This window comes from Sebastes fasciatus, chromosome 4 (genome assembly GCF_043250625.1).
Source record: "Sebastes fasciatus isolate fSebFas1 chromosome 4, fSebFas1.pri, whole genome shotgun sequence".
Lineage (NCBI taxonomy): Eukaryota > Metazoa > Chordata > Actinopteri > Perciformes > Sebastidae > Sebastes > Sebastes fasciatus.
In genome coordinates, this window is record NC_133798.1 from 35,298,032 (window position 1) to 35,325,630 (window position 27,599).

Consider the following 27,599-nt stretch of genomic DNA (forward strand, 5'->3'; position numbering starts at 1 on the left):
GTGAACCGGATGCGTTGCGCTGGACGGACTCATTTGCATAAAGTTGAAATATTTCAACTTTATGCAAATACAGACCCTCTCCAATTCGCCGCAACACTCACATCATGCACTTGGGCGACTGCTTCTCCTGCTTTCCATAGGAAATGAAAGCGTTGAGACCATAGACATATATACATGTATAAATGTCTATATGGTTGAGACGTCCTCCGTCACCGGATCCCGTGGAAATTAGGGACGTGCATTCCAAGCAAAAATACTATTCGATAATCACTGGGAAGTAGTCGATTTTTTGAAAATTTACAATTCTGTCGGGTTTGAATGACGATATGGCCCGGCTGTAAGAAAAGGAGCACATCCACTCTTTCCATGTCAGACACTTCAATCAGAACCTGTCATGGCACAAACAAGAACTTTTAGTGGACATAAATGACGGTGCCAGCTTGCCCCAATAGCACCATATTGCAGCCGTGAGCAGCTGACGTCTACAGCGCTTCAGACACAAAAACATGGGAAAATAGGGTCCATGCTGAAAAATACCGAAGTTAACCTTTTTAAGCCTTTAGCATTTCATAGAAAGAGAAACATATTCCAAAGATTTTGCACAATTAGTACAATATGCAATGAATATACTTTGACCATACACTGGTGGTTAAAAGTCAAGTATTGTGTGTTACAAACTTTCATTCTGTGTGCCGTTACTTACTTACTATAATTAATCTAGATGTCTAATTGGATGTGAATGAGGCCTGTTTGCGTCTGGTAGTCTTAAGTACCAGGAAGTACAATTTAAAAACTACATCTGACAAGAACACCAAGACTAATCTGTGTATTAGGGCTGCAGCTAACGATTATTTCCATTGTCGATTACTTTCTCGATTAATCGATTAGTTGTTTGGGCTATAAAATTTAAAAATATCAGTGTTTCCTAAAGCCCAAGATGACGTCCTCAAATGTCTTGTTTTGTCCACAGCTCAAAGATATTCAGTTTACTCTCATAGAGGAGTAAAGAAACCAGCAAATATTCACATTTAAGAAGCTGGAATCAGAGAATTTTGACTTTTTTTTCCTTAAAAGAATTACTCAAACCGATTACCAAAATCGATGGCAGTTAATTTAATAGTTGACAACTAATGGATTAATTGTTGCAGCTCTACTGTATATATCTATTGTGTGTTTTGACAAGAGGTAAACAAAAAAGGTTCTCTTTCGGCTTCCTCGCAACATGAATGACTGATGTGTGAAAAAATAAAATCACTCAACAACTCCACAAAGGGCTCCGTAGGCTACAAATGTCGTTTTTATTATTACTTTAAATAATGTCTAAATAAAGGGACTAAAGACATGCTCGTGAGACTTCTTCCATTATCAAAAATATGGTGTGGGGTGATGTCTGCAGCAGAAATCTATCCAGGGAGGGAAGCGTGCATCACAAAGTGAGACCGTTGTGGAGTCTATTCATCTGAAGACAAATGAAATGAGTCCCACCATCACCACGGACGGTGTCGGCTGTCAAATGGGGGGGCAGTGATTTTTCTTAACCAACCAAATGTCACATTCAGAAGAAAAAAAGTTATTTCTCATATATAAAAACTGAAAGACCTGGATACATTTCTACTTTTTCCACATTTTTTTTTTTTTTTTACTACAGAAATTAAAAAGAAAAGACAGAAAGGAACACACAAAGGGGGGAAAACAGCTATTTTTTTTATAATCAACTCCCTTTGGTAAAAACTGTAATAAATGGTCTTGCATTTGTCTTTTTCATATACATACTAACTTTAGCCATTTATCACTAAAGTCCACAGTAAGCTTGGAAAGTATTACTAGCACAACAACACAGATCTGTCATAAAAAGTCTGAGACTATATACAGTGTATTTACAACGTGAACGCATGTGGACAGTCCAATGAGACGAGTGTGTGTGTGTGTGTGTGTGTGTGTGTGTGTGTGTGTGTGTGTGTGTACAAGCTGGTGTATTGGCGGAGGGCGTTTTAAAAAGGTTGACGTCCAGGGCGGCGAGGATCATTTGTGTTAATAGAACTATATATAATATATATACACAACACATACACTGGAATACATGTCAGTATCTGACATTCACAAGCTATACAATTTTACAGTCTGAGACCAAACAGTGTTGTGAGGCTAATTTTTTTTTCTTTTTCAGTTTTGTTTTTTTTAATACATAAACGCAACAGTGCTGTTTGACGGTAACCCGACAAAACTGTTTGGGGCTCAGGCAGTTTCTAATAATGCTGCCACGTGTTTCGGAAAAGGAAATGTAAAACTTTCTTTCCGTCTAGGGATAGTAGGAACATAATCGTGATTTGGCCTTAACGCAGGAATGTCAGAACCAGATCTCAGACTTCGTTGTGCTCCCTTTCCAAACCTCCAAAACTGGGAAACAAAACTTTTTTGAAACGTTTTTCCTCTTTCTAAATAAGTGCACTTGTCCACCATATTGTTTTCCATGGATACTGTAGGATAACACTATCATAAAGAAATCCCTGTATGATTCGTTCCGATAAGAGCTCTTCCTGTTGATGGCTTCAGACAAAATGGGTCAGTCGAAAAATCTAAAACCGAAGCTCAGTTGTGATAAAGTACAAAAAGCACCACTCTATCTCTCGCAGGCTCGCCGTTTACGCCGCTAAGCCCCGTAGAAAAGGCTCAGGGGAGTTTGAGAAGTGGCTCCGAGTGCTGGTAAGAGCTTCACTGGATCGTGACGATTCCTAAGTTTTGGCACCAAAAGGCCCTGCGAAAAAATGGGCCCAGCTAAAAACGCTGGTAAAATCAGTAATCCCGCCGCCCCGGGTGCAACGTACACGGTAGCTAGCTTAATTGTGCTCCCATGTCGAACTTAAAAACACATTAATAAGCCCTCGTCCTACCTCTACTCCTGACCTGTTTGACTTCAGACCCAACACCCCCCCAGAAATCAGTCTCTCTCTCTCTCCCGTTTCCCCTCGGCTACGGCGCCTTGTTGGGCGGGCCGTATTTGACGCGGTACTTGTTGATGTTCACAAAGTGAAGGATCTCTGGGTGGCAGCTGGTGGTGCAGGGTAATAGGCCTTCACGCGCTTTGCCCATCAGCCACTTGTTGGTCTCGGCGTTCATGTCGCGGGTGACGTGCTCCTTGGCCCACACGTCCACCCAGGCCTGGAAGCGTTTGTGCAGCCTCGTGCTCACCCTCTCGTGTGACTGAGGAGAAAAACGGGATGTTGTTATGATACTCAGTGGGTAAAAATAATAATAATAATAACTTGCATTTATGTATATAGCACCTTTCAAGAAACCCAAGAACACTTTACATGGAGGTAGGGAGAGAAAAAATGTTTTGCGACAGCGAGGGGGGTTATAATTTAAGAGGAAAATTGAATTCGTACAGTTCGTACAACAAAGAAGAGTATGTGTATTTCAGTCTGTGGGGTGGATTTGTGGAACGGGTTAGGTGATGGGTTGAAGAGGAGCACAAATATAAATCACTTTAAAAAGCTATACAACAAAAGCTATTTTTGGGAGGTTTATGGTTGAGGAAGAGTTGTGATAAGGGTTGCGTTAAGGGTTGGTTTATATCTACTTTTTAACTTCGGATGGATATGCGGGTTGTAAATAAACTTAGGATGCTGTTCATATATTTAATTTGGGATTTAAATAAATCTGGGATAGTTTATATATTATATTAGATTATCATTCTATCGTTCTATGATATATGAGTTATTAGAGGAGAAGTGAAAAAGGGGTATAGGGAAATATAAGTTTTACTTCCACCTACTCCTTTTCGGACAGTGTTACTCTTGTTTTGTTTGTTATTATTTTGTATCTGTTTTTATTTATTTTTTATGTTTGAAATAAAGTCTTTCATTCATTCATTCATTCATGATTAGTACGAGACAGAACAAATCCTCAACACTGAATTCTCAAGCTAAACTGAATGGATGAATCATCAGTATCACTGTGAGAGACTTTCTGCATTAGAGCTCCCCTCACTGGTGACTGAAAGCCCCGACATTCAACTGTCAGATCAGCCATGATCAAAAAAAGCTGTTACAGCCAAAATTTGATAAGAAAGATTGACATTACTCTCACATCTGTACAGTAAACGGCCACCTTTGGATAGAGTTGAAGGTGGCTATTTACCGTCTTTATGCTAAGCTAAGCTAACCGGCCGACAGCGATATCAATCTTCTCATCTAACTCTCGGTAAGAAAGCGAATTTCCCAGAATGTCAAACTATTCCTTTAACTAAACAGTTTAAACAGGCAACAGAGTCAGACTGAACTGAAGACACTAGGGTTTTACCAAATGCCTTCTTTTTTTTTAACATTCAAAGCTTCTATTGAGGTTTTTTAATGAAGCTTTGAATGTATGTCCTTAAAAAAAAAAGATTTTTTATGATTGTGGTTATATCAATTGAATTTCTGATGCTGTTAGATTGCTGTTAGACCATCCCGTTAATACAGGTGCATGCCTCCCTTTATGTTCAGCAAGCGGGAGAGCAAACAGTTTTTCGATCGCAGTGAAAATGTTGTCTTTGAAAGGCTAAACACCAACAAATCTGGATTGACGCAGAACATTTCTTTAGATAAATCCATGTTGTAAATTTTGGAAATGATTACATCTCTCTTTTTTCACTACATTTGGACTTTACAACGGTCTGGAGTTGGAAACAATCCTATGCATCCATCACAGGAATCTAATTCTACAAATAGTTTAATATAGCCTAATCTTTATCTGCAACTGTGCAAGACTGTGCACCAAGTTTAAACAGAATAAATAGACATGCAAAAAAAGAAGAAGCTGCACAGCATTCAAATGTTGATTTAGAATTTGAATGTCAACGTTGCGAATGAAGCTTCGAACTATCTAGCACAGCCCTAGAAGACAGTCAGTCTTCAGTTCTTCAAACTGAAGGAAATTATTGTAATTAGCAAAGTGAACTGTAATTTCCACCTCCATATGTCACCACTGCTTAAAAAGGTACAATTAAATGCTTTGACAGCTTAAACAGCTAATAAGGAACTCTGCTTAATGTTACATTCAAATACTAGATTAGTTTAGATTAGAGATATAACACCCTCACTGCTCCTAGGCAGAGTAACGGACTAATGTCATGTGGAGGTCAGTGAGGTGCCAGCAGGTAATAGTAGCAGGAAAAAGAAGTGCATACCTGGTGAGCTCGCAGCAGGGCAGTTCGTCTGTACATGTAATCCTCAGACTTGAAGACGTACACCATCTTGTAAGAGTTGATTCTGAACATGCACTCCATTTTCTCCTTTGCCAGGGACTTCTTGCCTCCCTCGCAGGCCTCTTTGTCCAGCTGCTCTTGACCCTTCTGGTACTTCCTGATCCGTCTCAGATTCCTGGTTACGAGTGCAGAGACGAACGTGATGAGAGTGACTAATGAGCCCCGGCAGGAAATGTGTCAGAACAAATCGATTGGAGTTAATTTAATCAAAAGGACTCATGTTCGACTTGACTTTCGTAGCAGGAGATGTGTTCAGTTAACTAAGCAAAGATACTCTGATGTTATGCAGTAAAAGAAAAATCCTTACCATTAACATCACCCTATTTTCTCTGAGTCAAAAGAAATAAAACTGCATTCACAATTCAAAACGTGATTTTCAAATTTGACAAAAACAAAATGACCTGATGTGACGACTCACCTGGGAAGAAAAACTGGCTTCTGAGCGAGGTGCTCCCTCAACTCAGGTGTGGTGGAATCTGAGTTTAAGTAGCGTCCAACATAATCAGACCAACGCTGCAAACAAAGGACAAGTATAACGCGAAATTGAGACACAAATCGGATACATTAACACCACTACTAACACCAGTATTACCAAAAGGTTGGCAATAGGTCCTTACTAGTTTTTCCACTCCAGCTGGAAAAGTGGACCCTCTTACTAGACAGAATGTAAAAACAACTTTATTTGCATTTATTCACTGGGTACTTAGCTTCCTTAAATAATATGAAGATAATACGCACATATATTACTGATTGTGACATAAGCAGCCAAATGAGAATCACTTACTGCCACTAATCATCAGAGTGAGAATATAAGACAAGTCAAAATCCAAATATCATGGTCCCAAGTCCTCCTAATTTTAGCAGTTCTTTCCAGCCATCACAGAGACTCTATTTGCTTTAAAAACCCAAACTGGTTTGTAAAAATAGACAAAAAGGAAATATTAAAACCGACAGCTGGCTTTAACAGTTTCTCACCTCAGCCTCCATGGGCTCGTCTGAGTTCTCCTCCTCTGTGTCGAGCAGCTCCACCGTGAGCTGCACCTGCCCTCTGTTCCTCGAAAACATCACCTGAGGAAGTGACAGACACAAAGCAAGTGTGAAGCTAAATTAATTCATTGTGAGAGATTTAAAAACAGCCGGGATGTCGTAAGAGCTCAGAGGGCTGAGGTGCAAACCAGGTGAGCTGCAGCATCAACATCTTAGGTTGGAATCCGAAATCACTTCTTGGACTCAATCTTCTTCTAAGTGTTAAATAAATGTGAACATGCAAAGATAAAACAACTCAGGGCGCTTTCGCAAGCCAACAATTAGTCCGTTTTGTCATTTGGGCGATTGTGAGCACAGTAATCGTAATCTGGTGCGGACCAAAACAATCGACCAACCAACCAAAACGCAGGCTGCCTGTGCGGGCATTTGTTGAGATGGACGCAGGTAAACGACAGGTTAACATGAGAAGGAGAGGACGGACCTGGACTTCTGCAGAAGTCCGATGTTTACTTGACATCTGGGCCAAAGAGAAAATACAGAATGTGCTAAATAAAGTCCACAAAAATAGTGACGTTTATAAAGTCAGTGGAGATAAACTGGAGGAGGGATTCGTGAGCACAGTAGATCAGTGCCAAGTCAAAGTGAAGAAACTTTGACAGTGACAATATATCAAAGTCCGCGATTCCCTGCATATAAGTGGCAGCTCTTGAGGCGAAAAACATAAATTCGCTCCTTCGTACACGCCCCTTTGCAAATTTACAATACTTCTATTTTTTAATTGGTCCGCTTTAATTTGTGAAACTGAACCAGACTTAATGGAAAACAAACCAAAAATACTAATTTCACTCTGATTCGGACTAACCAAACGGACTAAGGCTGGTGAAAGCGCCCTTAAAGAAAAAAGATAATTTAAAAAAAAAACAGAAAAACATACATATTGCAAGCCGTATTTTATGGAAAGCCTCTCCCTTCACTTTTCCATCTAACACATAACTATCTTTTTGTAAAAAAAAAACTGTCAACGCAAGGTGATTACGCTTCAAGTCATAGTTTTCAACAACAGATCTGTAATTTCTTTTTTGACAAAACTGGATAAACTTGTGTGAACCGAGCCGGCTATCAACGGTACAATGAAGCTTTCAAAGTGCAAATTTGCTTGTGGGTGGCAGCTGCTTTTACACATTGCCAGTGTAACTTTAAAAAATAATATCATAATTTAATAATTGTAAGCTGCAGACAGCATATTCATGTTTAACGGGCCGGCTGATTTGTACATTTTTCCAACCTCATTTTAGACGCTTTAGCTGCCAAAGGACTCCTAAATGAGTACTATGCACAGCACTGCTTTTATTTCAAGTTTTAATTTGTTACAATAAAAGATTTATTGGTTGTGAACACACCAGAGAACAGAATTTAAATGAAAAGAGAAACCCTCTCGGTAGGTATGAGTGGGACGTTCCTCTCTGCAGCAAACAAATTTCCATCTCTGGATTAATTAAAGCAACCACTTAGCACTCTGCAGCCTTGTGGAAAATTACCACTTCTCCTTAAATGAACTTTAATTGAACTAATTTCCATATTTTCAAAAACTTCTGCACAATATTTCATCTCCCATAATACAATTGCATCACCTCCCGAGCAAGGTCATGTATTTACCTTGAAGCAGTTCTCATCAGACATGAGCTGCTCGGCTTTCCGCTGGTACATGGCCTCCGCGGAGCTCCGTGAGGACTGGGTGGACATGGTTCCTCCGCTGGCGCTGTTAGCGCTCTCCGAGAGGTACAGGTCCGTCACTTGGACACAGATCTCATCACTCACGATGTGCTGGAGCTGGATGGAGAGAAGGAAATGTTTTAAAGTGGAAAACAACTATTTGAAAGTGTCAGAATTATTTCCACGGTGCTAACGGAGGCTTAAGGTGACCGCCAAACGACGCATGAAACCTGGAGGCGAGAGAACAAACAGCTGCTTACCTGCCGGACGATGCTCTGGATGAGCTTGTCCATTGTAAAGGCGGTGTAAGCGTGGATGGTGAACATTTCCCTCAGCGAGTCTTCGTACTGAGAAGCCTCCATGTTTCCATCCAGCAAATTCCTGACCATCTCCAAGAAGGCTGAGTAGTAATCTTCCACCTCGATGTCCACTAGAGAAAATAGAGAAATATTATAAAAATAAATCAGACGGCCAAGTGGATCCGCACATGACAGACAGACTGGCGGCATTTCAAATCAATCGTCTTTGGCAAGCGGTGCTCATTTTGGCAGAAGTTTAACTTTCCAAATCTGAGAGATTCCCATTCAATATACAATAAGATATTTATATTTTCATCCACTTTTAGTTTTCTTTATTCACTTTTTTGTCAATTTATGCTCATTCATGTTATTGTTTAATTATGAGTATCAATCCTCTTCTTTTGCAATGTCCATTGTTTGCAATAAGCCTACAAACATGTTTTGAATACTATTCTCCAGGAAAAAAAAAGAATTATTTTATTATATTATGTAACCGTATGTGCAGGAATGCGGCCCAAACGTCAATGGAAACAGAGGCCCTGTTCAGATCTGGCATTAACATGCGTCTTGGGTGATCCGATCACAATGGACAGCTTTAAGTACGTCTGTTCACACCTGGCATTAGAATGTGTCTCCACATGTGTCTTGAGTGATCGTCTTGTGATCCGATCTCACTTCCCCGCTCTATATGCAAATAAACATGTCGCAAGACGAATACAGCAGCAGTGTGACGTAATATTACATAAATGTCAGTAGTGATATTCTACATAGCCTACAGAAGGTTATTGTATAACGGCGGTCCCCGGGGACCTCTGTGCCGCGGACAGCGCAGCCTTTGCCAGGCAACAGCGGGGTACAGAGCCGGGGATGAGAGAGAGAGAGAGCGAGCGGGCAGGTGTCAGCTCTGTGCAGAGCACCATAACAAACACTGACAGCAGGCAGCAATGCCCGTCCCGTGCCTGGTCTGATAATATAGATAGCATATAGGCCTAATACACAAGATATATTTTAATATGTTGCGATAGCCTATAAAGAAAACTGACAGGGATACAGTAGAGCACAGAAGCCATTTCCATGCTGTGAGACAGACAAGCGCTTGTGACTGCCTGTCTAATCACCTGAGGAGCGCAGTGAGGCCCCGCGGATCCCAGCGGGGCGTCAGTTGAGTAGTCGGTCCTTCAGTGCGGTAGAGGACACATTTGTGTACACACCGCTAAAAGAATGCGGCCATATGTGGCCCAGACCAGGATCCCAATGCGTCTTGAGCGCATTCACACCTGTACTTAGACCTGTCCGTTTGCGGTCCGATCACTGAGGACGCATGTTAATACCAGATCTGAACAGGGCCAACATTTTTTAAAATACTTTTCTCTAGGAAAAGGAGGAATTATTATGTGTTGGAGAGCAGGAATGCGGCCCAAATGACAATGAAAACAGAGGATTTATGCTCTGTCCTCAATAGGAAAAGCAAACAAAAGCAATACAGTATAGTTTAATTAAAGGGACAGTTTACCCCAAAATCAAAAATGCATATTTTTCCCATTACCCGTAGTGCTGTTTATTAATCTAGATTGTTTTGGTGTGAGTTGCACAGTGTTGCCGATATCGGCCGTAGAGACTACTGCCTTCTCTGGAATATAACTGAACCAGATGGCACAAAAAACTCAACAGTAACGTCTCTCTTCAGAAATCATGACCCGGCTACAAGATAATCCACAGACCTTGTTGTGAGCAGTTTAATATAGGAACCAACCATATCACCATGCAGAAGGAAGCGTGCATCTACTCATGGACGAGAGGCTCGTTCTCGTGATGGCAGGAAATGTAAACATGAATGGCGTCCTGGTCAGCTGAGCTGTAACGTTGGCTAGCTCAGTGGTGCTAGGTGAGCTAGTGGTATCGAGTATAGATGCCCGCTTCCTTCGGCGTGGTGATACGGTTGGTGAGTGTAGTTCGGTAGAAAGTAAATAGTTCCTACATGAAACAACAACAAGGTCTGTGGATTATCTTGATTTCTGGAAAGAGATGTTGCTGTTGAGTTTTTCAAATGTATTTTTGTGCCATCTAATTCAGTTATATTCAAGAGAAGGCAGTCGTCTCTACGGCTGATATCTCCAACAATGTGCAACTCACACCAAAACAATCTAGATTGATAAATAGCACTACAGGTAAGAGGAAAAATATGTATTTTTAATTTTGGGGCTTTAAGAATATAAGCATGTTGTTACTCACTGGGCTCCTTCAGTCTCAGCTGGATGGCTGGATTATCGTTCTTCTCCTTCTTCAGTCCCAGGACTTCCCTCTCCCAGTCCCGTTCTCTGACCTCTTCTTCGATCTGCCGCTCTGCCTGCCCGTAGAGCCGCAGCAGACGCGAGCACAACGTCTGGTGTAATCGCTGGAAGATGTACCAGTTGTTGTTGACGTAGAAGAGGTTGTAGGCGTCGTCAGATCCGCGCAGCTTCTGCGCCGCCGTGTTGCCGAACAGCAGCTTGGACTTGGAGGGGCTCCCGCTGCCGGGGACGCCGTTGTGCTTTTTGGAGGCGCCTTCCTCCAGATCCATCTCCTCTTCCTCCTCCTCCTCCTCCTCCTCTACGTCGGAGAGCTCGCCCCGCTGGGAGAACAGCATGTCGGGGATGAAGTGGTAGATGATCTGCTTGATCTTGTATTTGTCTTCCTTCTGAATGCCGGTCTGCCGCCTGACGTGGTGGATGATGAGCGCCGCTGCGTCCTCCAGGATCTGGCTGTCCTCGTATGCCAGCGTCAGGTGGGGGCCTGTCGGTGGAGTGGCATTTTCTTCAGATGCCTGCTCCTGGCGCTGCAGAGCAAGAAAAATTAAATATCAGCAATTTGGATGCAAAGAATATGATTTAATGATTAATCCATTATCAAAATAGTTGACGATTATTTTTCTGTCGATCGACTAATCAATTGTTGCAGCTCTAAAGCAGTTTATGTTATATAAAACATGACATTAAAACAAATAGCTAATCATGGCATTTGTTAAATTCAGGTTTTATTCCATATTTCATGTTCTAGTGCTGCACTGAGGTACAGAAGAAAGAAACTCACCTCATCATAAAGGCTTTCGATTTCATTCAGCAGGGACTTGGACCGAAGCATTTTGGTGTCATTCTGTTTGAAGTTGATGCCTTGATGGTCGAGAGACTTGAGGTAATACTTCTCGTTCTGGTCCCTCCAGATCTTGTTGAAGCCTCGTTGGGCTTCCCGCCACTCTTCCTCCTTGGTCTTTAATCTGGTTAGAGGAGAAGGCAAAGTCAAGTAAATTTCACACACAATCTGAATTCATATTTAAAACTAAAGTCTGCGACTTTCACACTCAAACTGCAGCAAAGGTGTCAGAGTGTCGCTTTTATTACTTTACATCATCTCAAGACTCAAACATCTGCTGCATTTCAGGCAGGAGTACTAAATTAAAATACTGTTCGTCTTATTTTCAAATCCTTTCGCAGCAATGGAACATGTAGTCTATAAAAGCACACGTTAAATCTCAAGAGCCATTTTTAAATCCACCACTCCAACATCATATTGGCTTTTCCTCCCCTGTGTGGATTAGTGGCTTTATAAGCTCTAGTTCATAACTTCAGTCTAGCCCCAAAAGAAGCTGCAGGACACACATTTACTGCACTATGTAAACAAAGAGCTGGTGAATCACACATGTTTATGTTTGCGTATGTGCACCTTACTTAGTCTTCATCATACTCAAAACTACAAGACAGAACTCTGGTTAAAGAACAATCTCTCAGCTAAAAACTGATTTTGTTCCAAATACACAAATCGGCTAATTAAAAATATATATATAATTCAGAAGTTTGTTCGTCTCCCACCTCTTTAACACGATGGGGACAGAAACGGCGGGGTTTTTCTTCAGGCCATCGATGATGTCGGGCGCCTTGTCTCCGTATATCCTCTGGATGGCTTTGCGGTGTACGACCTCCGAGGAGCCGCCCAGCGTGTTGTCCAAGCGGAACTTGGCCTGCTCCTCCGCTGACATGCGGGACAACTTCCGCTGTACCGTCTCCAGGACTCTGATGGTCGCTAAGTTGGTCTCCAGTACGACATCCAACTGTGGGTGAAAAAAAAAGAAGGCGGTTTTAATACCAATTTCCGTGTGTGCACCAAGGTTATAATAGTTTTGAATTTTCAATTATCTTATTTTAGTTTTGACTTTTCGATTTCATTTGTTTAGTTTTAGTTCGTTTTCAGAGTGTGTTTGCTAGTTTTAGTTTAGTTTCAGTTTTTCAGAAAGGTTTAGTTTATTTTTTATATATTTAGTTTTACAGTAGTTTTAGTTTGTTTTTGTTAGGGCCAGCTACAATGTCTCAGAAGTAGCTACATATATACTTACAAAATACATGGTTGGAGAACTATGTAGGAACGGCCAAAATGTTTAATGTTTAATCTTCGCGCTACTTTAGTGTCTGATGTGAAGCGATTGCGGCATAGTGCCATCTACTGGAAGGTCAAGTCCGTTCAATTTCTGTGGTTCATTTGTATTTGTTTTTTAACAAGGCAATATTAGTTTTACTTTTTCTTAAAGGATATAGTTCTTATTTGGTTTCAGTTTACTAAAAATATTTTTCACCGTTTATTTTAGTTTTAGTTTACTATAATAACCCTGGTGTGCATGCCCTTTATCATTAATTCAAAAGCTCATACTGTATTATCTTCCACTGTTCACCACTGAGCAGTTTCACTGTAGTAATTCAAAAGTATTTGTTCAAAGACAAAGATGAGAAAAAAAGACATCCTGGAAGAAGAAAACGTAACAGCTATATATTTCACCCCTGTGGTGACATCGACAGACAAGTCATCAATGTTTAATGTTCCTGCTCACCTCAAAGCGTTCGTCCTCACATCTGTAGATATGCTCTTCGTACTGAGTCTTCTTTGAGCTGACAAACGTGGAGTCCTCAGACCAGGAGGGGAAGGAGACCCAGGTGTCGTTTAAGACCTGGACGCCGGAAGAAGCAAACACTGTGTCATCTTTAAGAAGGTCCATGCTCTTATCTCCTCTTTTTAATACATCCAATCTGTCCACATTCACATATTTTTGTTTTTCTTGACTGGATCAAGATAAGACAGCTGACGTTTCAGCAATCGGAAAACTTGTCAGGCTTTAAAAGAAAAACTTGACTTGATGATGCAGTTTATTTCCAAATCTAACTTGCTCTCACCTCTTTACAAAGTGGAGTCCTGCCGGTGCACTTGGGCTGTTGGTAGCTTTTGGGCAGAGCCCTGTAACTGGAGCCTAGCCTCTTACAGGAAGCATAATCAATCTCCATGGCGATGCCCTCGGTGGCCCGTTCCTTAGGGTACGGTTCGATGTGGGACATTTCCCGATATCCCAAGAAGTTTTTAAACCAGTTGAACAGCTCAGGGAATTTTCTGTATAACATAATTAAGTGAAAAACATATGTATGATATATATATATATATATATATATATATACAGTGTACTGTGAAAAAAAAACCATTTATGTAATTTTCCAGGTGAGACTCACCCTAAAAAGGGCAGCACCAGCTGCACTAGTTCCGCCCTGGAGATCACCTCTTGATTAAAGATGACCAGACACCGCAGGAAGTTGTCGTAGGCCTCTGTACTTCGCAAGGCTTTGCGCACCTGTGGTGAAAAATAAATAAACAATATGTGACAGAGCCATGTGGAGGTATATAAAATAACCAAACTACTACGGCTGTGTATTGGCAAGAATCTGGCGATATGATTCATATCACGATAGAGGGGTTATGATTCCATATATTGTGATATAATGCGTAGTAGACGCAAATTCACATAGAACATTTTGTTAAAAGGAAACTAAAATAGTTTACAGAGGTTTAGGCTGTACAACAATTTACCTCAGACAAACTGCCAGATGTTGCTTTGGGTCAATAGGATCCTGGTTTTGACCTCTGCCTGCACAAATCTATTTGAACCTTTTAATGAATAAGTGTCGCAACTGTCGTAAATTGCATCTCTGCCCGTAAGAATAGTTTTGATGTGAAATAGTCGCAGGTGAGTATTTTGCATTTTCGTGTTTTTATTCGTCACGTCCCCCGTTGTGTAAAGGCTGTGTCACTGTCTGCAACAAAGAGTCTTAGATACTTACTGTGAGTTTACATGTTAAAAAAATATTAATATTATTAGATACTTGATAAAACAAATCAATATAAAAACATTATCACTGTCTCCGTTTTACTTTTCCAAGCTTTTGCTTTGATTTAAAATGCTATCTGTGAGTAATTTCCTTTATATCCTGAGTTCATATCCTGTAATTAAATGACTGTTTGCTTTTCACACCAACACAAAGATAAAACACAGCATACTAAAAAAAAAGAAACTCACCTTCTCAAAGAACAGAGATTCTGTTCCGACTCCATGCTTGCTGGCCTCTGCCACCGACGGATCTTTCAGATTCAGTAACTTCGGCTTCTTCTGTAGCGTCACCAAAAACAGCAACGAGAAGACGTCGGTACAATCGTTACAAAAAACAGACAGGAAATAAGAAAGGAAGCAGGAGTATACGGGACTATAGCTTCAGCAGTATGTGAGGATGCATGCATGCATGTACCTTGACAGGGGGTGTGGTCCCTGGAGTTGGATGACGACGGATCTGGCAGCCGTTCTGATTGGGCCTCTGTTTGTTGTTGAGCTGCAGCTTCTTGGCAGTACCACCGTGGTCGTTCCGTACGGACTCTGCCTTCTCAGCTGTGGTCTTACTTAGCAGCTATGGAGAATACACAACACTGATTAAGACGAGGGAACATGGATCTCCAGAGCTACAGATACGATGGGATTATTCCAACAGGTCATTGTTAAGAACAAGTTTGAATGTAGATTATTTAACTGGTATAAAGTACGCAAATGAGGCTCATTGAGAAACAGCACATCCTTAAAGTAACTCTTTAACTCCATACTTAAAGTAAGTGCTTATACAGAAGGGTCTCAGCTCACCACTGAACTGTTGGCGTCAGGGAGAAATTGCCCAAACTCTGAGAGCAGGTCTTCTTGGTTCTTGAATAGTCTGGCCACCTGAGCGTACACCTCCTGCTCCGTCAGAGCCGGTGTGTAGTTCCCACCAGCCTCCTTAGCGTTACGCTGCTCCTTCTGTAGTGGACAAACACAAGTTTACTGTGAAGTTACTGGTGAAACTGAGTAATAAGAGAGGTCAAAAAGGCCTCCCGTTTTCTTATTTCAAGCTGGCAAACTCCAGTGGGATGAATAAGGTGACAGTTTTGAGAATCGGGTCGAACTTGTCGTCGTGTCGCCGCTCCACCTGGGGCCAAACAAAGCTAAGCTTACTTTGAACAAGGTGACGTTACTGAAACAGCAACATTTCCAGTTTCATAACCGAAAACAGTTTCATTACAGACATGAGGTCTAGCGGGGTACTTCATTAAAGAGGAAGTGCACACTACAGTTTATTTGTGCAATGATTCTTGTGTTAATACACATAAACATATTGTTGTTTCTGCTCAAAATGAGCCTGTATGTGTCGTCTTCGATTAAAAAGTTCGGTCACAATAATAACACTTATTGTACAATATATGGACATGACCTCAATCATTTTTTTGGTATCGACTTAATGTCCACAGCTCCGCTGTAGGAACAGTTTGGGTTTGAGCCGAATGAGAGAGGAGTGTTGCTGTTACTTATCTCTAACTTATTGCTTTATATGTTGTTACTTTGCACTTTTTGTGAACAAATGCCCTGATCATCGAGAAACTGAGAAACTTCCGGATATTCCCTATTGGAATGAATGACTCACTATACCCCCGTGCCAAATGTTTGATATTTATTGAAGTGCAATTTTTGTTATCAGAGCCCGAGGGTCCATTTTATTTATTGTTTCGGTTGTGTGATTTTATTTTATTAATGTTTTATATATTTAGGATATTTTAATATTTTTTTCACATTCCAATTCCAATGTATGAATATTCTTAAGAATTAAAAGTTCATTGCTCTTTGAAAAGGTGTACTTGCATTATTATGCTATTATATTATCATTATATCAGTGGCATAAAATGGTCTTAAAATGACAATAATATATTTTATCAGTTATTTCTGGGACAACATATCGTCCAACAAACGTAGTTATTGTGACAGGCCTAGTGACGACATTGGTAGGACTAAGAGGTCTGCTATATACTATATTCTCTCTGAATATATGCTATATTCAGAGTTTAACATCATATTTAGGTTGTGTAAAGTGACACTTCACTTTATAGAGACACTAAGAAAGTCTCTCGTGGTCATGGCGACGAGTTTGCAGCATTGTTAATTGCACCGTTTCATATTAGCAACGGAATAATTAGATCTTTTTAAAGCACAAAAAGTACTTTCTAAAAAAATTTTTTTACTTTATGCCAAAGTTTCTGTTTCAGTTTCTGCCACTGACCTGGTACGTGTGGAGGATCTCCAGGAACGCTTTGTAGATGTCGGGCTGGCCCTGGAAGCGGTTCTTGATCTTGTTGACGTAGTTGATGGCGTGGTTGAACTCCACTGGCTGGTTGTTCTGCATGGGCGGCCCAGTGGGGGTCCCGCTGAGTGGCGGGTGGAGCTGCATGGGCGGGGAGCGAGGGGAGGTGTACGCAGGGATGGACGGATTGCTCTGACTGCTCGGTGTCAACGCCTGGGGCTGAAGAGGCTGGGGAAGGCCACAACATTAAAGTTTTAGTGGTGTTTAACCAGAGGCTGCATCACGAAACACTTTTTTTTTTTTTTTTTTAAACTTTGAACCTCTGTGGAGATGGGAGTAAAAATATCTTTTTGTTTGTACAACTCTGCTGGTGTCACTCCGATTCACTCACCTTGCTCATCTTGGCGGGGGTGGGCTGCGTCAGGAGGGGCGGAGCGGTGGTGATTGCAGCAGACGGGAGCTGGGGCGGATGTTGGGGAGCTACTCCCGTTATGGGGATGTTCTGGACTGAAATGCCATGCGGGGTGATGTGGTGGATCTGACCCGGCGTGGTCACGTTGACCAGGTCAGGGTTCTGGACCTCGATCTTGTAGCCGGGCGGCAGGAAGGTGTTGAAGCCCATGATGAGGTCGGGGTGACCTTTGAAGAGCTGTGACACTCTGCTGATGACCCCAGGGGTGTCAATACTGGAGAAACAAAACATAAAATACACAGAATGAATTCAAGTCTACCCTGGATGTCAACCTGCCAATCCTCTCAATTTTCTGGGATTATTCATGTATCACTGATTCAGAAGATTGATTACACAACTTTAAAGATGACTAAAAGTTAAGACTGAATCCTCAAGCTCACACAAACCCATGCACAGCTTCTAGTTATCATGCTCTCTTAGCAAAACTTTCTGACTGACCTTCTGCTTGAAGAATAAATTAACTAAAATTTCTTGGTTGTGTCTCTATAATTTAGTCACAATTTTATCCTCATATATTTTCCCAATCTGACAAATGCAGCTGCAACTGTCATCCTGTTTTAGTTTACCAGACTAAGAGCAGCTTGTACCCTTTCAACTTCAGATTGTTCTGAACAAATGCCAACTTTTACCTACAATCTCTGACAAGGATAACAGACTGATCGTTCTCAACAAATGAGGTCAATGAAAAATGATCTTTACGGAGGCAAAAAAAAAATCCAGGTTTGAAAACTAGTCAAACACTTTTTATGTTTTTTTGGGACACGTGGGAATTGTTCTAGTTAAAAAACCTGAATGAGAGTTGTGGCCTTATCATTCGGCTTCTGCAAGTTACAGACAAGCTGGTTATTATTTTCATTATTAATAGTATTATTAGTAGTGAATTGTGCAAATTGGTTACCATGACACTGTTGTTCAAGGTAGGACTGAACGGGTAAGAACTCATAACATGTATATTTTGAAACACAAAGTTGTCCGACTTTGGGTGTTCATCCTAATAAAACTAATGTAAAATCAAACAGCGGCCTCACCTTTGAGACTTGAACTCTTTCATTATGTCCAGAAAGTCATTATAGACCTGAGGCTGGTTGCCAAACTGCAGTTTCACTTGATCCAAGTAAGACAAAGCATCTTCCACCTTGGGGAAAAAGAAGAGGGAAAGTCAATTTCATCAATCTGCCAATCTGTTTTTCTTGTACACTCACTTTTGGCAGCAGTGCCTCGATTCTGATATTAAACACCAAACATTCATACAGTAAAAGAACTAGGGATGTCACGAGAACCGATACTTCGGTACCAAGTCGATGCCAAAATTCTGAAAACGTGACGGAATTATGACACGTTTTAACTTCCTAACAAAAACCAGTATGCAAACGGTATTAAAAGGAGTGGATGTTGAAGTACATGGGATTTACTTTTTATACTGTGGTATCAAATTTGTATTGTAAAACGTGGAATTTCACTGGTATTGGTACCAACTACTAAATTTCTGGTATCGTGACATCCCTAAAAAGAACTATAACTTCATATAACAAATAAACAGCGACCATTTACCATCGCATTTCAAAATCTTGACAGACACTGGGGAAAAAAGCAGTAAATAAATAAATAAATAAATAATTTAACTTGGGTCTTAAAATGTTCATTAAAATGATCTACTACAGTATGTTTTTAAATGCTTCCCTGTGAACCATCTGCATGGCTAGAAACAACTAGGGTTGAAGGGGAAAATGTGATTTCTTTATGATTAGGGTGAACCGGCCATTTAACTAACCAGAAAATGTGTTCAAACTACAAACAACAGAACAAATCAACTAAACATTTAACGGGCTAAAAACACACACATTGCCCTGAAGCCTCTGATAACGCCTGTAGATTTATTTTCACTAACTTCTTTGGCTTGAAAACTCTTTGACATTTGCAATTTTTCCATGGGAACCCGTAAGAACCTGTCAAAATAAAACGGGCCGACTGACCTTGAGCCTCTGGAACTGCTGGCCCTGTGCAGAGGCTTGGGGAGCAGCTGTGTGGCTGTGCCCTGACATCACTGAGGGCCCATGGGACTGGACTGCTGGGCTGTGGTGGTGGGACCCGCCATGGACGGCTGGGCTCGGAGTGTGCCCATGCCCGCCGCTGTTCTGGGCCACGGTGGGAACCTGGGAAAGTAGAGACACCTATAACAACGAAGGCAAGTAGTTAGGTTTAGTATATCTGGTGAGATATCTGATGGATAGCATTGTGACTTTGTCATGAAAGGACCAATCATTTAAAATCACCACATACAATAAGAAATACCAAAGAAATTCTTAGTCAACTAACACTCATACAATTTTGTCAACTAATCTATTAGTTAATTTAATCGACAGCTCTGTAAAACTTAGTTTCTCCACAAAGAATCACACAAAAGCACCACTTAAAATCTTGTGTTTACCAGAGATGTGCTCATAAGTTTCTTAGAAATAAGTCATTCAGCATGAAAAATGACTAATTGACTAAAGAAATCTTAGTGGACTACGACCAAAAAGACCAATTAGTCAAACAGGAGCAGCCCTACAATTTATCATTATAAAAATTGAGACATGCTGGCGGCTTACAGAAAGAAAAAACACAGCTTCATGAGCAACGGGTGACTTAAAACTGCTGTATTTGACCTAGTTTTAAATCTAAAAGTCAGTAAGCTTAAAACAAATCTGCAGTGGACGAGCGTCGTATACCTGGTATCCCTGGGGGACGGAGTACTGGACGCCTGCTGTGGGCTGCATGTTGTCAGACACGGCCTCATACACCGCCGGGGCCGGAGCAGGGGCCAGGACGCGATGCTGGAAAACCTCCGTGTTGCCAGCGAGGCGCCGCTGCTGGGACGCAAAAACCGTTTCCTGATCCTCCAGTCGCCGCTTCATTATGAACTCATACTCGGAGGAGCTGAGAGACCTGCGGATAAAGAGCATATGGACCCTATTTCACACTGGCAGGCTTCTGTCAGGTTATCAGAATACATTAAATCAGCTTCTTGATTTCATTCAATACTTTGTTGAGGAGCATATGGCAGTCATTTTTTATTTTTTTTTTTACTTCAACCGTGAATTTATGGATATACACAGTGCCAGCTAGCCACTTCGGTTGTTTGGCTTGGGAAGAAAATTATTCCATGGTCTCTGATCATATAGCCAATGAAACACTCAATGCTTTTAGCTGCACAAAGACGCCTGAGGGGTGACAGAGGTCAATGGGACCGTATTGATTTACTAACTTTTGATAGTGCATGTCAGTTTCAGTTTTTGGGACGTTATTTTTTTGGGAACTAGGTCAAAGTTACACCGACATAAGATTAACTTTGTGCGTGTCATTGCAGACTCCAAGTGTCTGATTACACTTTTGTTATTGTCGACATCCCACTCCCGAGCCTCAGCAGCAACACCATGCCCAAAATTGTATACACAAGAGATGTGCTGCTGATCATCATCATCCCAAAACTTGAAGCTCCATCCTGCTACATACGTAACTAACTACAGAGCAGCTACGTCACCAAAGGATTGTCGCACAGATGGTGCAGCAACAGTATGAAAATGAGGCAATTTGTGTGAGCACAAGCAGATTGGAGAGGGGTATTATTTAAGGAAAAGTAAACAGTTGGGGCCGAGCACCCTGAAACATACAGCTTTTGCTCCTTTTATGGACTGTATCTGTTGTTTTATGTTGTGCATTTCTGAGTAACTTATTTCTTTCTTTGGATAGTAAAGTTAAATTTGATTTGATGAAGGGGAAAAACTCTCTAGCTAGCCTACTAAACGGCTGTTGAGAAGGAGGTTAAATAACGCTCCAAACTTACACTAAATTTTGGCGAGGAAAAACTGCCATGGCCATTTTCACAGGGGTCCCTTGACCTATGACCCGAGATATGTGAATGAAAATGGGTTCTATGGGTACCCACGAGTCTCCCATTTACAGACATGCCCACTTTATGATAATCACATGCAGTTTGGGGGCAAGTAGTCAAGTCAGCACACTGACACACTGACACACTGACAGCTGTTGTTGCCTGTTCGGCTGCAGTTTGTCATGCAATGATTGGAGCATATTCTTTATGCTAAATGCAGTACCTGTGAGGGTTTCTGGACAATATTTGTCATTGTTTTGTGTGATAATTTCCAGTAATAAATATATACATAAATTTGCGTAAAGCAAGCATATTTGCCCACTCCCATGTTGATAAGAGTATTAAATACTTGACAAATCTCCTGTTACGGTACATTTTGAACATATAAAAAAAATGCGATTAATCGTGATTAACTATGGATAATCATGCGATTAAATATTTTAATCAATTGATGACAGCCCTACTTTCATACATTTCACCCTCCTTGTTATAAATAACGGTTTAATTCATTGAAGACTTGTGTTCTGCATGAAATATAATCAAATCTCAACACTTTGGAACAACATAACTTGTTAAAAAAAAAACTGTGAATACCGTGCCAACAGTTTGGGGTGGAAACATGATAAAGAAAGGGAGTATACTTCTATGACTGAAATAGACACTGGAGATGTAAGAAAAAAACAGTATGTCCAAACACTATTCTATTCAGCGTATGTATTAATACCAAACACTATGTCCAAAATATTTATTTATTGTTCTCGTCTGTTGGAATAGCTTGGCGTGTTGTTCAGAATTTCACTTTCCTCTTGAATCCAAAGTTTATCTTCACAAGCATGACACGTTTGTGCCACCTATATTTATGTCTTATATGAATGTTTTTTATATATGAATAAAAAACATTCATATAAGACATAAAAATATAGGTGGCACAAACGTGCAGTATACTGTATAACACAAATATGCAAAAGCTACCAACATCTCCCCAAAGTGCCTTTATGATGCTACCAATGAAGCGAGGCGCTCATTCTGACTAAAAGCACCTAAACCGTAACATGCACACTGAGACTGTTTCATTGGCTACTGAGGCTGCAAGTTTTACAGACGTCACCGCTGCAACAAACAGGTGCTGAGGGAACGTGGGAGTCTGTCTGCCATTCACAACTTCCTCAACACAGCAACTCCATAAGCATCTGAATGCAAAGACAAAGCCTACAAAAACACGACGTAGTAGCTGAACATCGAGCAAATAACACTGTCAAACTGAGAGTGAACTAGTAGTAACGCTTCCGACTGTGGAGCCGTTAAACCAACAACTAAAAGTCTGCAGCCACAGAGAGCTCTGCTGCTGCAGTATATTTATAGCTATCAACTTCTCTCTGTGGCTCTCAACGTTACAGTCAAACACACGCTCTGCCTGTTAGCTCCAGGCTAACAGCCGTTAGCCGACAACAAGCTGCTTCACCCTCCCCTTTCTGGGCCTGGACAGCAACACAAGCACCGACCTCGAGTTAAACAGCTGCTCAACCTGCCCGCCATTTAGAGAGCAGAATACACCTCAATTACAAACAGGTAAGATACGAAAAGTAGCTGACTCGATATCCGACTGGCTGCTTATTAAAGCGTGAAAGTATACGACAGCGGTTTAGTCTATTAACGGTGGAGGGAACTTGTTTGGTCGAGCTGCCAGTTAGCTGCTAGCTTCTAGTTAGCTGCTACTTAGCTTCTAGTTAGCTGCTAGTTAGCTGCCAGTTGCTAGTTAGCGGCTAGTTAGCTGCTAGATAGCTGCCGGTTAGCTGCTAGCTTCTAGTTAGCGGCTACTTAGCTTCTAGTTAGCTTCCAGTTAGCTGCTAGTTAGCTGCCGGTTAGCTGCTAGTTAGCTGCCAGTTGCTAGTTAGCGGCTACTTAGCTTCTAGTTAGCTGCTAGTTAGCTTCCAATTAGCTGCTAGTTAGCTGCCAGTTGCTAGTTAGCTGATAGCTAGCTGCTAGCTTCTAGTTAGCGGCTAGTTAGCTGCTAGCTAGCTCCCAGGTAGCTGCTGGTGAGCTGCTAGATGCTAGCTGCTAGTTAGCTGCTAACTGCTAGCTAATGTAAACAACATGAGTAGCTCCGACACTGAGCACATGCAGCTAACTATTATCGATCAGGTAGCTGAAACCAGGCTGTCTGAAGCGAGTATGATCTGTCGGTCTACTAGAGGACTCCTGTCGGGTGTAGTTCTGATTGAGTGATGCAGAGCAGCGTGTTGTTCTACTCTGACCCTCCTGCTAGCGGTGGTATGCTGGCCGTGCTAGCTGAGTTAGCTCGCTGAATGAACTCACCTCTCTCTCTCTCTCTCCAGATAAACAGCTGAAGATCACCAAATAATCCGTTATTTGTGGTTTATCCGCTACACTTTTGACTCCGGGTGAAGATACTAAACGTATGAGCCAAAAGCAACTTATATCAGAGCCGGTTGATTTAAAATAAACACATTAGAAGCTGCAAAGTGAAGAATCTCGTCTCCGAAGAAGGAAAACAATCTCCGGTCGGTTAGCGCTGAGAGGGGAGGGGCGGGGCTTACAGGGGTAACCACGCCCCCATAGAGACGCTATTGGTCGGTTCGTTCAGAGGATCCGCGGGTGGGCGGGGCGATGGAGGCTGGTTGGTTGTTTGAGCTGTCAATCAAGGATTTTCCTCGCACAGTTGCCATGCACGCCCATTTTGACTTGAAGCGCGACAATGAGGAGTCCCGCTTCTATTAGGAGAGGACAGGATGACATCTGAGGGAACTTTAAGACCCCAATGTAATGTCAGAAATGCGTCTTCAAATTATACTTTTAGTGCTTTTTTTTGCCTTATACCTCTTTGTCCTGCAGGACTATTGTTTATCCTGCAAAATACCTGCAGACCATAATTCCTACAAGACTCCTTCACAACTGAGGAACTTCCTTATTTTTCCCTATCACAAAGACAAACTTAACGTACATGTGCATTCAATGACATTTGTTATATATATATATATATATATATTTTTTTCTGTTCATTAAATAATGTATACTGAATAAATGCTGTCCACTTGCATCATAACTGATTATTTTGTATTAATGTGTGTGTGTGTATATATATATATTTTATTATTATTTTTTTTAATGGCCTGATTAAGCTATTTGGGGGTCCCTGTTCCCTCCAAGTTTCCACTCGTACTTGTGGGTACCCATAGAACCCATTTACATTCACATACCTGGAGGTCAGAGGTCAAGGGACCTCTTTTGAAAATGGCCATGACAGTTTTTCCTGTCATTTTGGAGACCGTTTGGAGCGTTATTTAACCTTCTGTGCAACAAGCTAGTATGACATGGTTGGTACCAACGGATTTATTCATTCTAGCTTTAAAACTGAGCTCGCTACAACCTCAGAAAGATCGATTGCGTTAATACGTTAAAGAAATTAGTGGCATTAAAATAATTTTGTGTTAACGTTGTTGTATTTTTTTTATTGTTGTGGTGCACTTTGTAACGTTGTTAAGAAAAGTGCTATAAAAATAATGATTATTTTTATTATCATTATTATTATATAAGCTTCATGGTATTTTGCAAAAAACAAACAAGCAGTAGGCTACACCTATACCGGAATATCATCAGTATAATCCAGAACAGGATTATACCCATGTGACCCTTGGTAATCCAGTCTGGTGTATATTACATATATGTGTGTGTATATATAGATTCACTGTATAGTACTTTCAACACTCATTTATTCAACCAAGCACCTTTCTGTACCAATGAAAAAAAATACACAGTATCTACTAGACTTGCACTAACCATGTAGGCCACAGAAAACTAGCAGGCAATATAACTGGATATATTTAGAATCCTATCTCTATTTATTTATCCATCTAGTGTGTTGAGATCTATCCACACAACTCCAGCTACTTCCTGGAGTTTGGTAACACGTGACTTTGTAGGGAGGGAGGATGCTTTTGCACTTTGAGTCCCTCCTCTCTTTGAACAGCTCAGCCAATCAGAGCACGCAACAGTCACAGCAAATCCCAAAAAGGTGGAACTTCCAAAATAAACCATCGCCCACGAGAGGCGGAGCTGCAACACCAAGCAGCCCGGGATTCCTCATTCCAGCCCGGGCAGCAGAGAGGATCCAGGCTGCAGAGAGGATCCAGCAGGAGCAGCTACAGGAGGCTGCAGCAGCGACACACACACACTAGTCCTCCACTATCCAGCAGACTGGCTTTCCCCACATTACCTGCATGCCGAAACCTAAAAATACACCTTTACGTACGATATAAGAGTATTTTTCAGCAGCTTAACAATTTTTTTTTTTTAAGTTTTGTGCAAAAGCATGCACGAGAAGGCACTACAGCATTTGACTAAAAAAAAATACACCTTTACAAGAGTATTTTTCTGCAGCATAACAATTATTTTTTGTTAAAGTTTTGTGCAAAAGCATGCAAGATAAGAGTTTTTTCTGCAGCTTAACAATTATATATATTTTTTAAATTTGCAAGAGCATGCAAGAGAAGGCACTGCAGCATTTGACTAAAAAAATACACCTTTACGCACGATGTGAGAGCATTTTTCTGTAGCGTAACAATTATTTTTTGTTAAAGTTTTGTGCAAAAGCATGCAAGAGAGAAGGCACTGCAGGGCTGTGGAGATCCCCCCTCCTACACACACTACACTCGGATCAGCCAGCCCCTCTACGGCTCTGCCTGCCTGTCTGCTCGGCACTCCGCGTCGCTCGACGTGCGTATTTCCACTCTCCAAACAAAAGGCACCAAAATGCATCATCCTCTAAATGCTTTGCATGCTCGCCGGTGGTGTAGTGGACACACGGTGAAGTGAAGGGGGCCTGTAGGTTTATGGGCTAAAACACTGCATCTTTTTCTCCAGCTGATCCAGTTGCCCTTAACTAAACAATGCCAAAGTCAAACGGAACGGGAACTGTGGAAACATCTCGCCATTCCGTGCAAAACAACACGCAGCTCCATTTCTCCTGCAGAGAGAGAAACAGAGAGAGCGAGAGGACGACCGCGCTCCGAACAAATCCTATTCTTTGTTTACTTCAATAGTCGGAGAGTAAAATGTCTAACCTGTCTCACCACAACAACTCCCTCCTCCTCCTCCTCCTCTCTCTCTCTACAGATCCATTACAGGCTCAACACAACACAACAACACAACGCTGCTGCAGACTGAATGTTTCCACTTCCAGACATCGGGATGCTTCACATTAACCTCCACACAACCCGGAGGACGTTGTTTACCAGCCGACAAAATGACGTCCTGCACATTTCTACCATCTATCTCGGTATGTTTTTCTGTATAGTCGAGCATAAAAACACCCCCCCTTCTTCAATTCACCTAAAATAATACGCACAAAAAGACGCGACTGACCACAAAACGCGCTCCGCTTCATAATAAACATCATTCACGCGTTAAAGCAGTAATAGTGTTATTATAATGTAGTTTAATCAGCTGTTACATACCCAGGAAAAAGACTCCTTTACTCCGGATTCGTGTTTGTAACAAAATAGTTGGAGACGCCCCCCTCAGCTTTCATTGGTGCACACAACTATATACGTCATTTTATTTTGAATATCACCCGCTAAAAGCAGAGAAACAACACGACCTTCATCTAAACTCTACATCTAAACACTGGAGGTAAAGGATGGAGACAGAGGTTGGAAAGTAATTAAGTAGATTTACTCTACTTATGTGCTTTAGTGCTTGTAATTTATTTAGGTTATATTCCTCTACTACTGCTTCATTCTTTGACAGCTGTAGTTACTTGTCAGGTTCATGTTTTACATACAAAACCTGAACTCAACAAATAAAATAAGATGTATTGTTATAATTTAAATCTCCTGCAGCAATATAAACATATATACAAATTTAAATTAGCTCCACCTGCACCATGTGCAATATCACTATTCATTGTGTGCAATATTAATTTCCAACATGTGTATAATAAAATAAATTATATATAAATATAAATAATACTTATTTTTCAGTTTGTTAGCTTACTTTACCTTTTTTATTTTACTTATCTTATCTTATTTACTCATTTTACTAAATGTATCTTACTTAATTGTTATTCTATTGGGCACTAGTGCTAGAAATAGTACTTTTTTATTTTATACACTTGAACTTGTTGCAATTTTGTTGTATTTTTGAGCAATCTCTTGCACAAGAACTTCCTTCGGGATTGATAAAGTTCTATCTTATCTTATCTTATCTTACCAGCTATATCATTAAAATGCTGCAAACATGTTAATGATCAGTAATAATCCAATGAGATCTATAATTTAACACTTTGAAAGGGGTCATTCTGTATTATAAGTACTTTTTACTTTTAATACTTACAGTATATTTTGGTGATAAAACTTTTTCCACTTTTTCTTACTAAGTAAAAAATAATTTACATTGTGTTGACTTTTTATTTATAGGTAAAATATTTGAGTGTCCACTGTTTTTTATTGTCATATTTATTGTACTTGTCAAATATGAAATAAAGTAACTTTTACTTCAACAATGTTTTTGTTTTTGTCCTAATTATTGCCAACAAAGGCATAACGAGAAA

General features: G+C 40.8%; 1 protein-coding gene across 5 annotated transcripts; it reads right to left on the reverse strand.

Moving 5' to 3' along the window:
* Nucleotides 1-1,279: 1,279 nt before the first annotated feature.
* Nucleotides 1,280-26,564, reverse strand: sin3aa (SIN3 transcription regulator family member Aa). 5 transcript variants are annotated; one of them, XM_074633903.1, is made up of 22 exons: nucleotides 23,348-23,905; nucleotides 19,869-20,085; nucleotides 19,131-19,328; nucleotides 18,186-18,292; nucleotides 17,077-17,371; nucleotides 16,665-16,913; nucleotides 15,221-15,373; nucleotides 14,838-14,993; nucleotides 14,612-14,701; nucleotides 13,770-13,888; nucleotides 13,443-13,653; nucleotides 13,103-13,219; nucleotides 12,093-12,331; nucleotides 11,317-11,500; nucleotides 10,480-11,062; nucleotides 8,209-8,378; nucleotides 7,892-8,065; nucleotides 6,224-6,316; nucleotides 5,667-5,761; nucleotides 5,556-5,577; nucleotides 5,171-5,363; nucleotides 1,280-3,201 (listed from the first exon to the last, which is right to left on the reverse strand). In XM_074633903.1, exons 2-21 carry the CDS (start codon nucleotides 20,052-20,054, stop codon nucleotides 5,214-5,216), a joined length of 3,591 nt encoding a protein of 1,196 aa, XP_074490004.1. In that variant the 5' UTR covers nucleotides 20,055-20,085; nucleotides 23,348-23,905; the 3' UTR covers nucleotides 1,280-3,201; nucleotides 5,171-5,213. The 5 variants fall into 5 exon arrangements, with proteins under 5 accessions (XP_074490004.1, XP_074490002.1, XP_074490000.1 ...); XM_074633901.1 differs by lacking the exons at nucleotides 5,556-5,577; nucleotides 23,348-23,905 and adding an exon at nucleotides 26,506-26,564 and having other exon boundaries at nucleotides 14,612-14,698; XM_074633899.1 differs by lacking the exons at nucleotides 5,556-5,577; nucleotides 23,348-23,905 and adding an exon at nucleotides 26,506-26,564.
* Between the last annotated feature and the right edge of the window lie 1,035 nt (nucleotides 26,565-27,599).

Bases quoted from the DNA above. Each gene is read 5' to 3' on its own strand.
- sin3aa (XM_074633899.1), bottom strand. From the start codon at position 20,054: ATGAAGCGGCGACTGGAGGATCAGGAAACGGTTTTTGCGTCCCAGCAG. The intron at 15,374-16,664 runs GTCAGTGGCAGA...TGTCCACTACAG, and splicing joins AGATCCTCCACACGTACCAG to AAGGAGCAGCGTAACGCTAA. The intron at 6,317-7,891 runs GTAAATACATGA...TCACTTCCTCAG, and splicing joins CTGATGAGAACTGCTTCAAG to GTGATGTTTTCGAGGAACAG.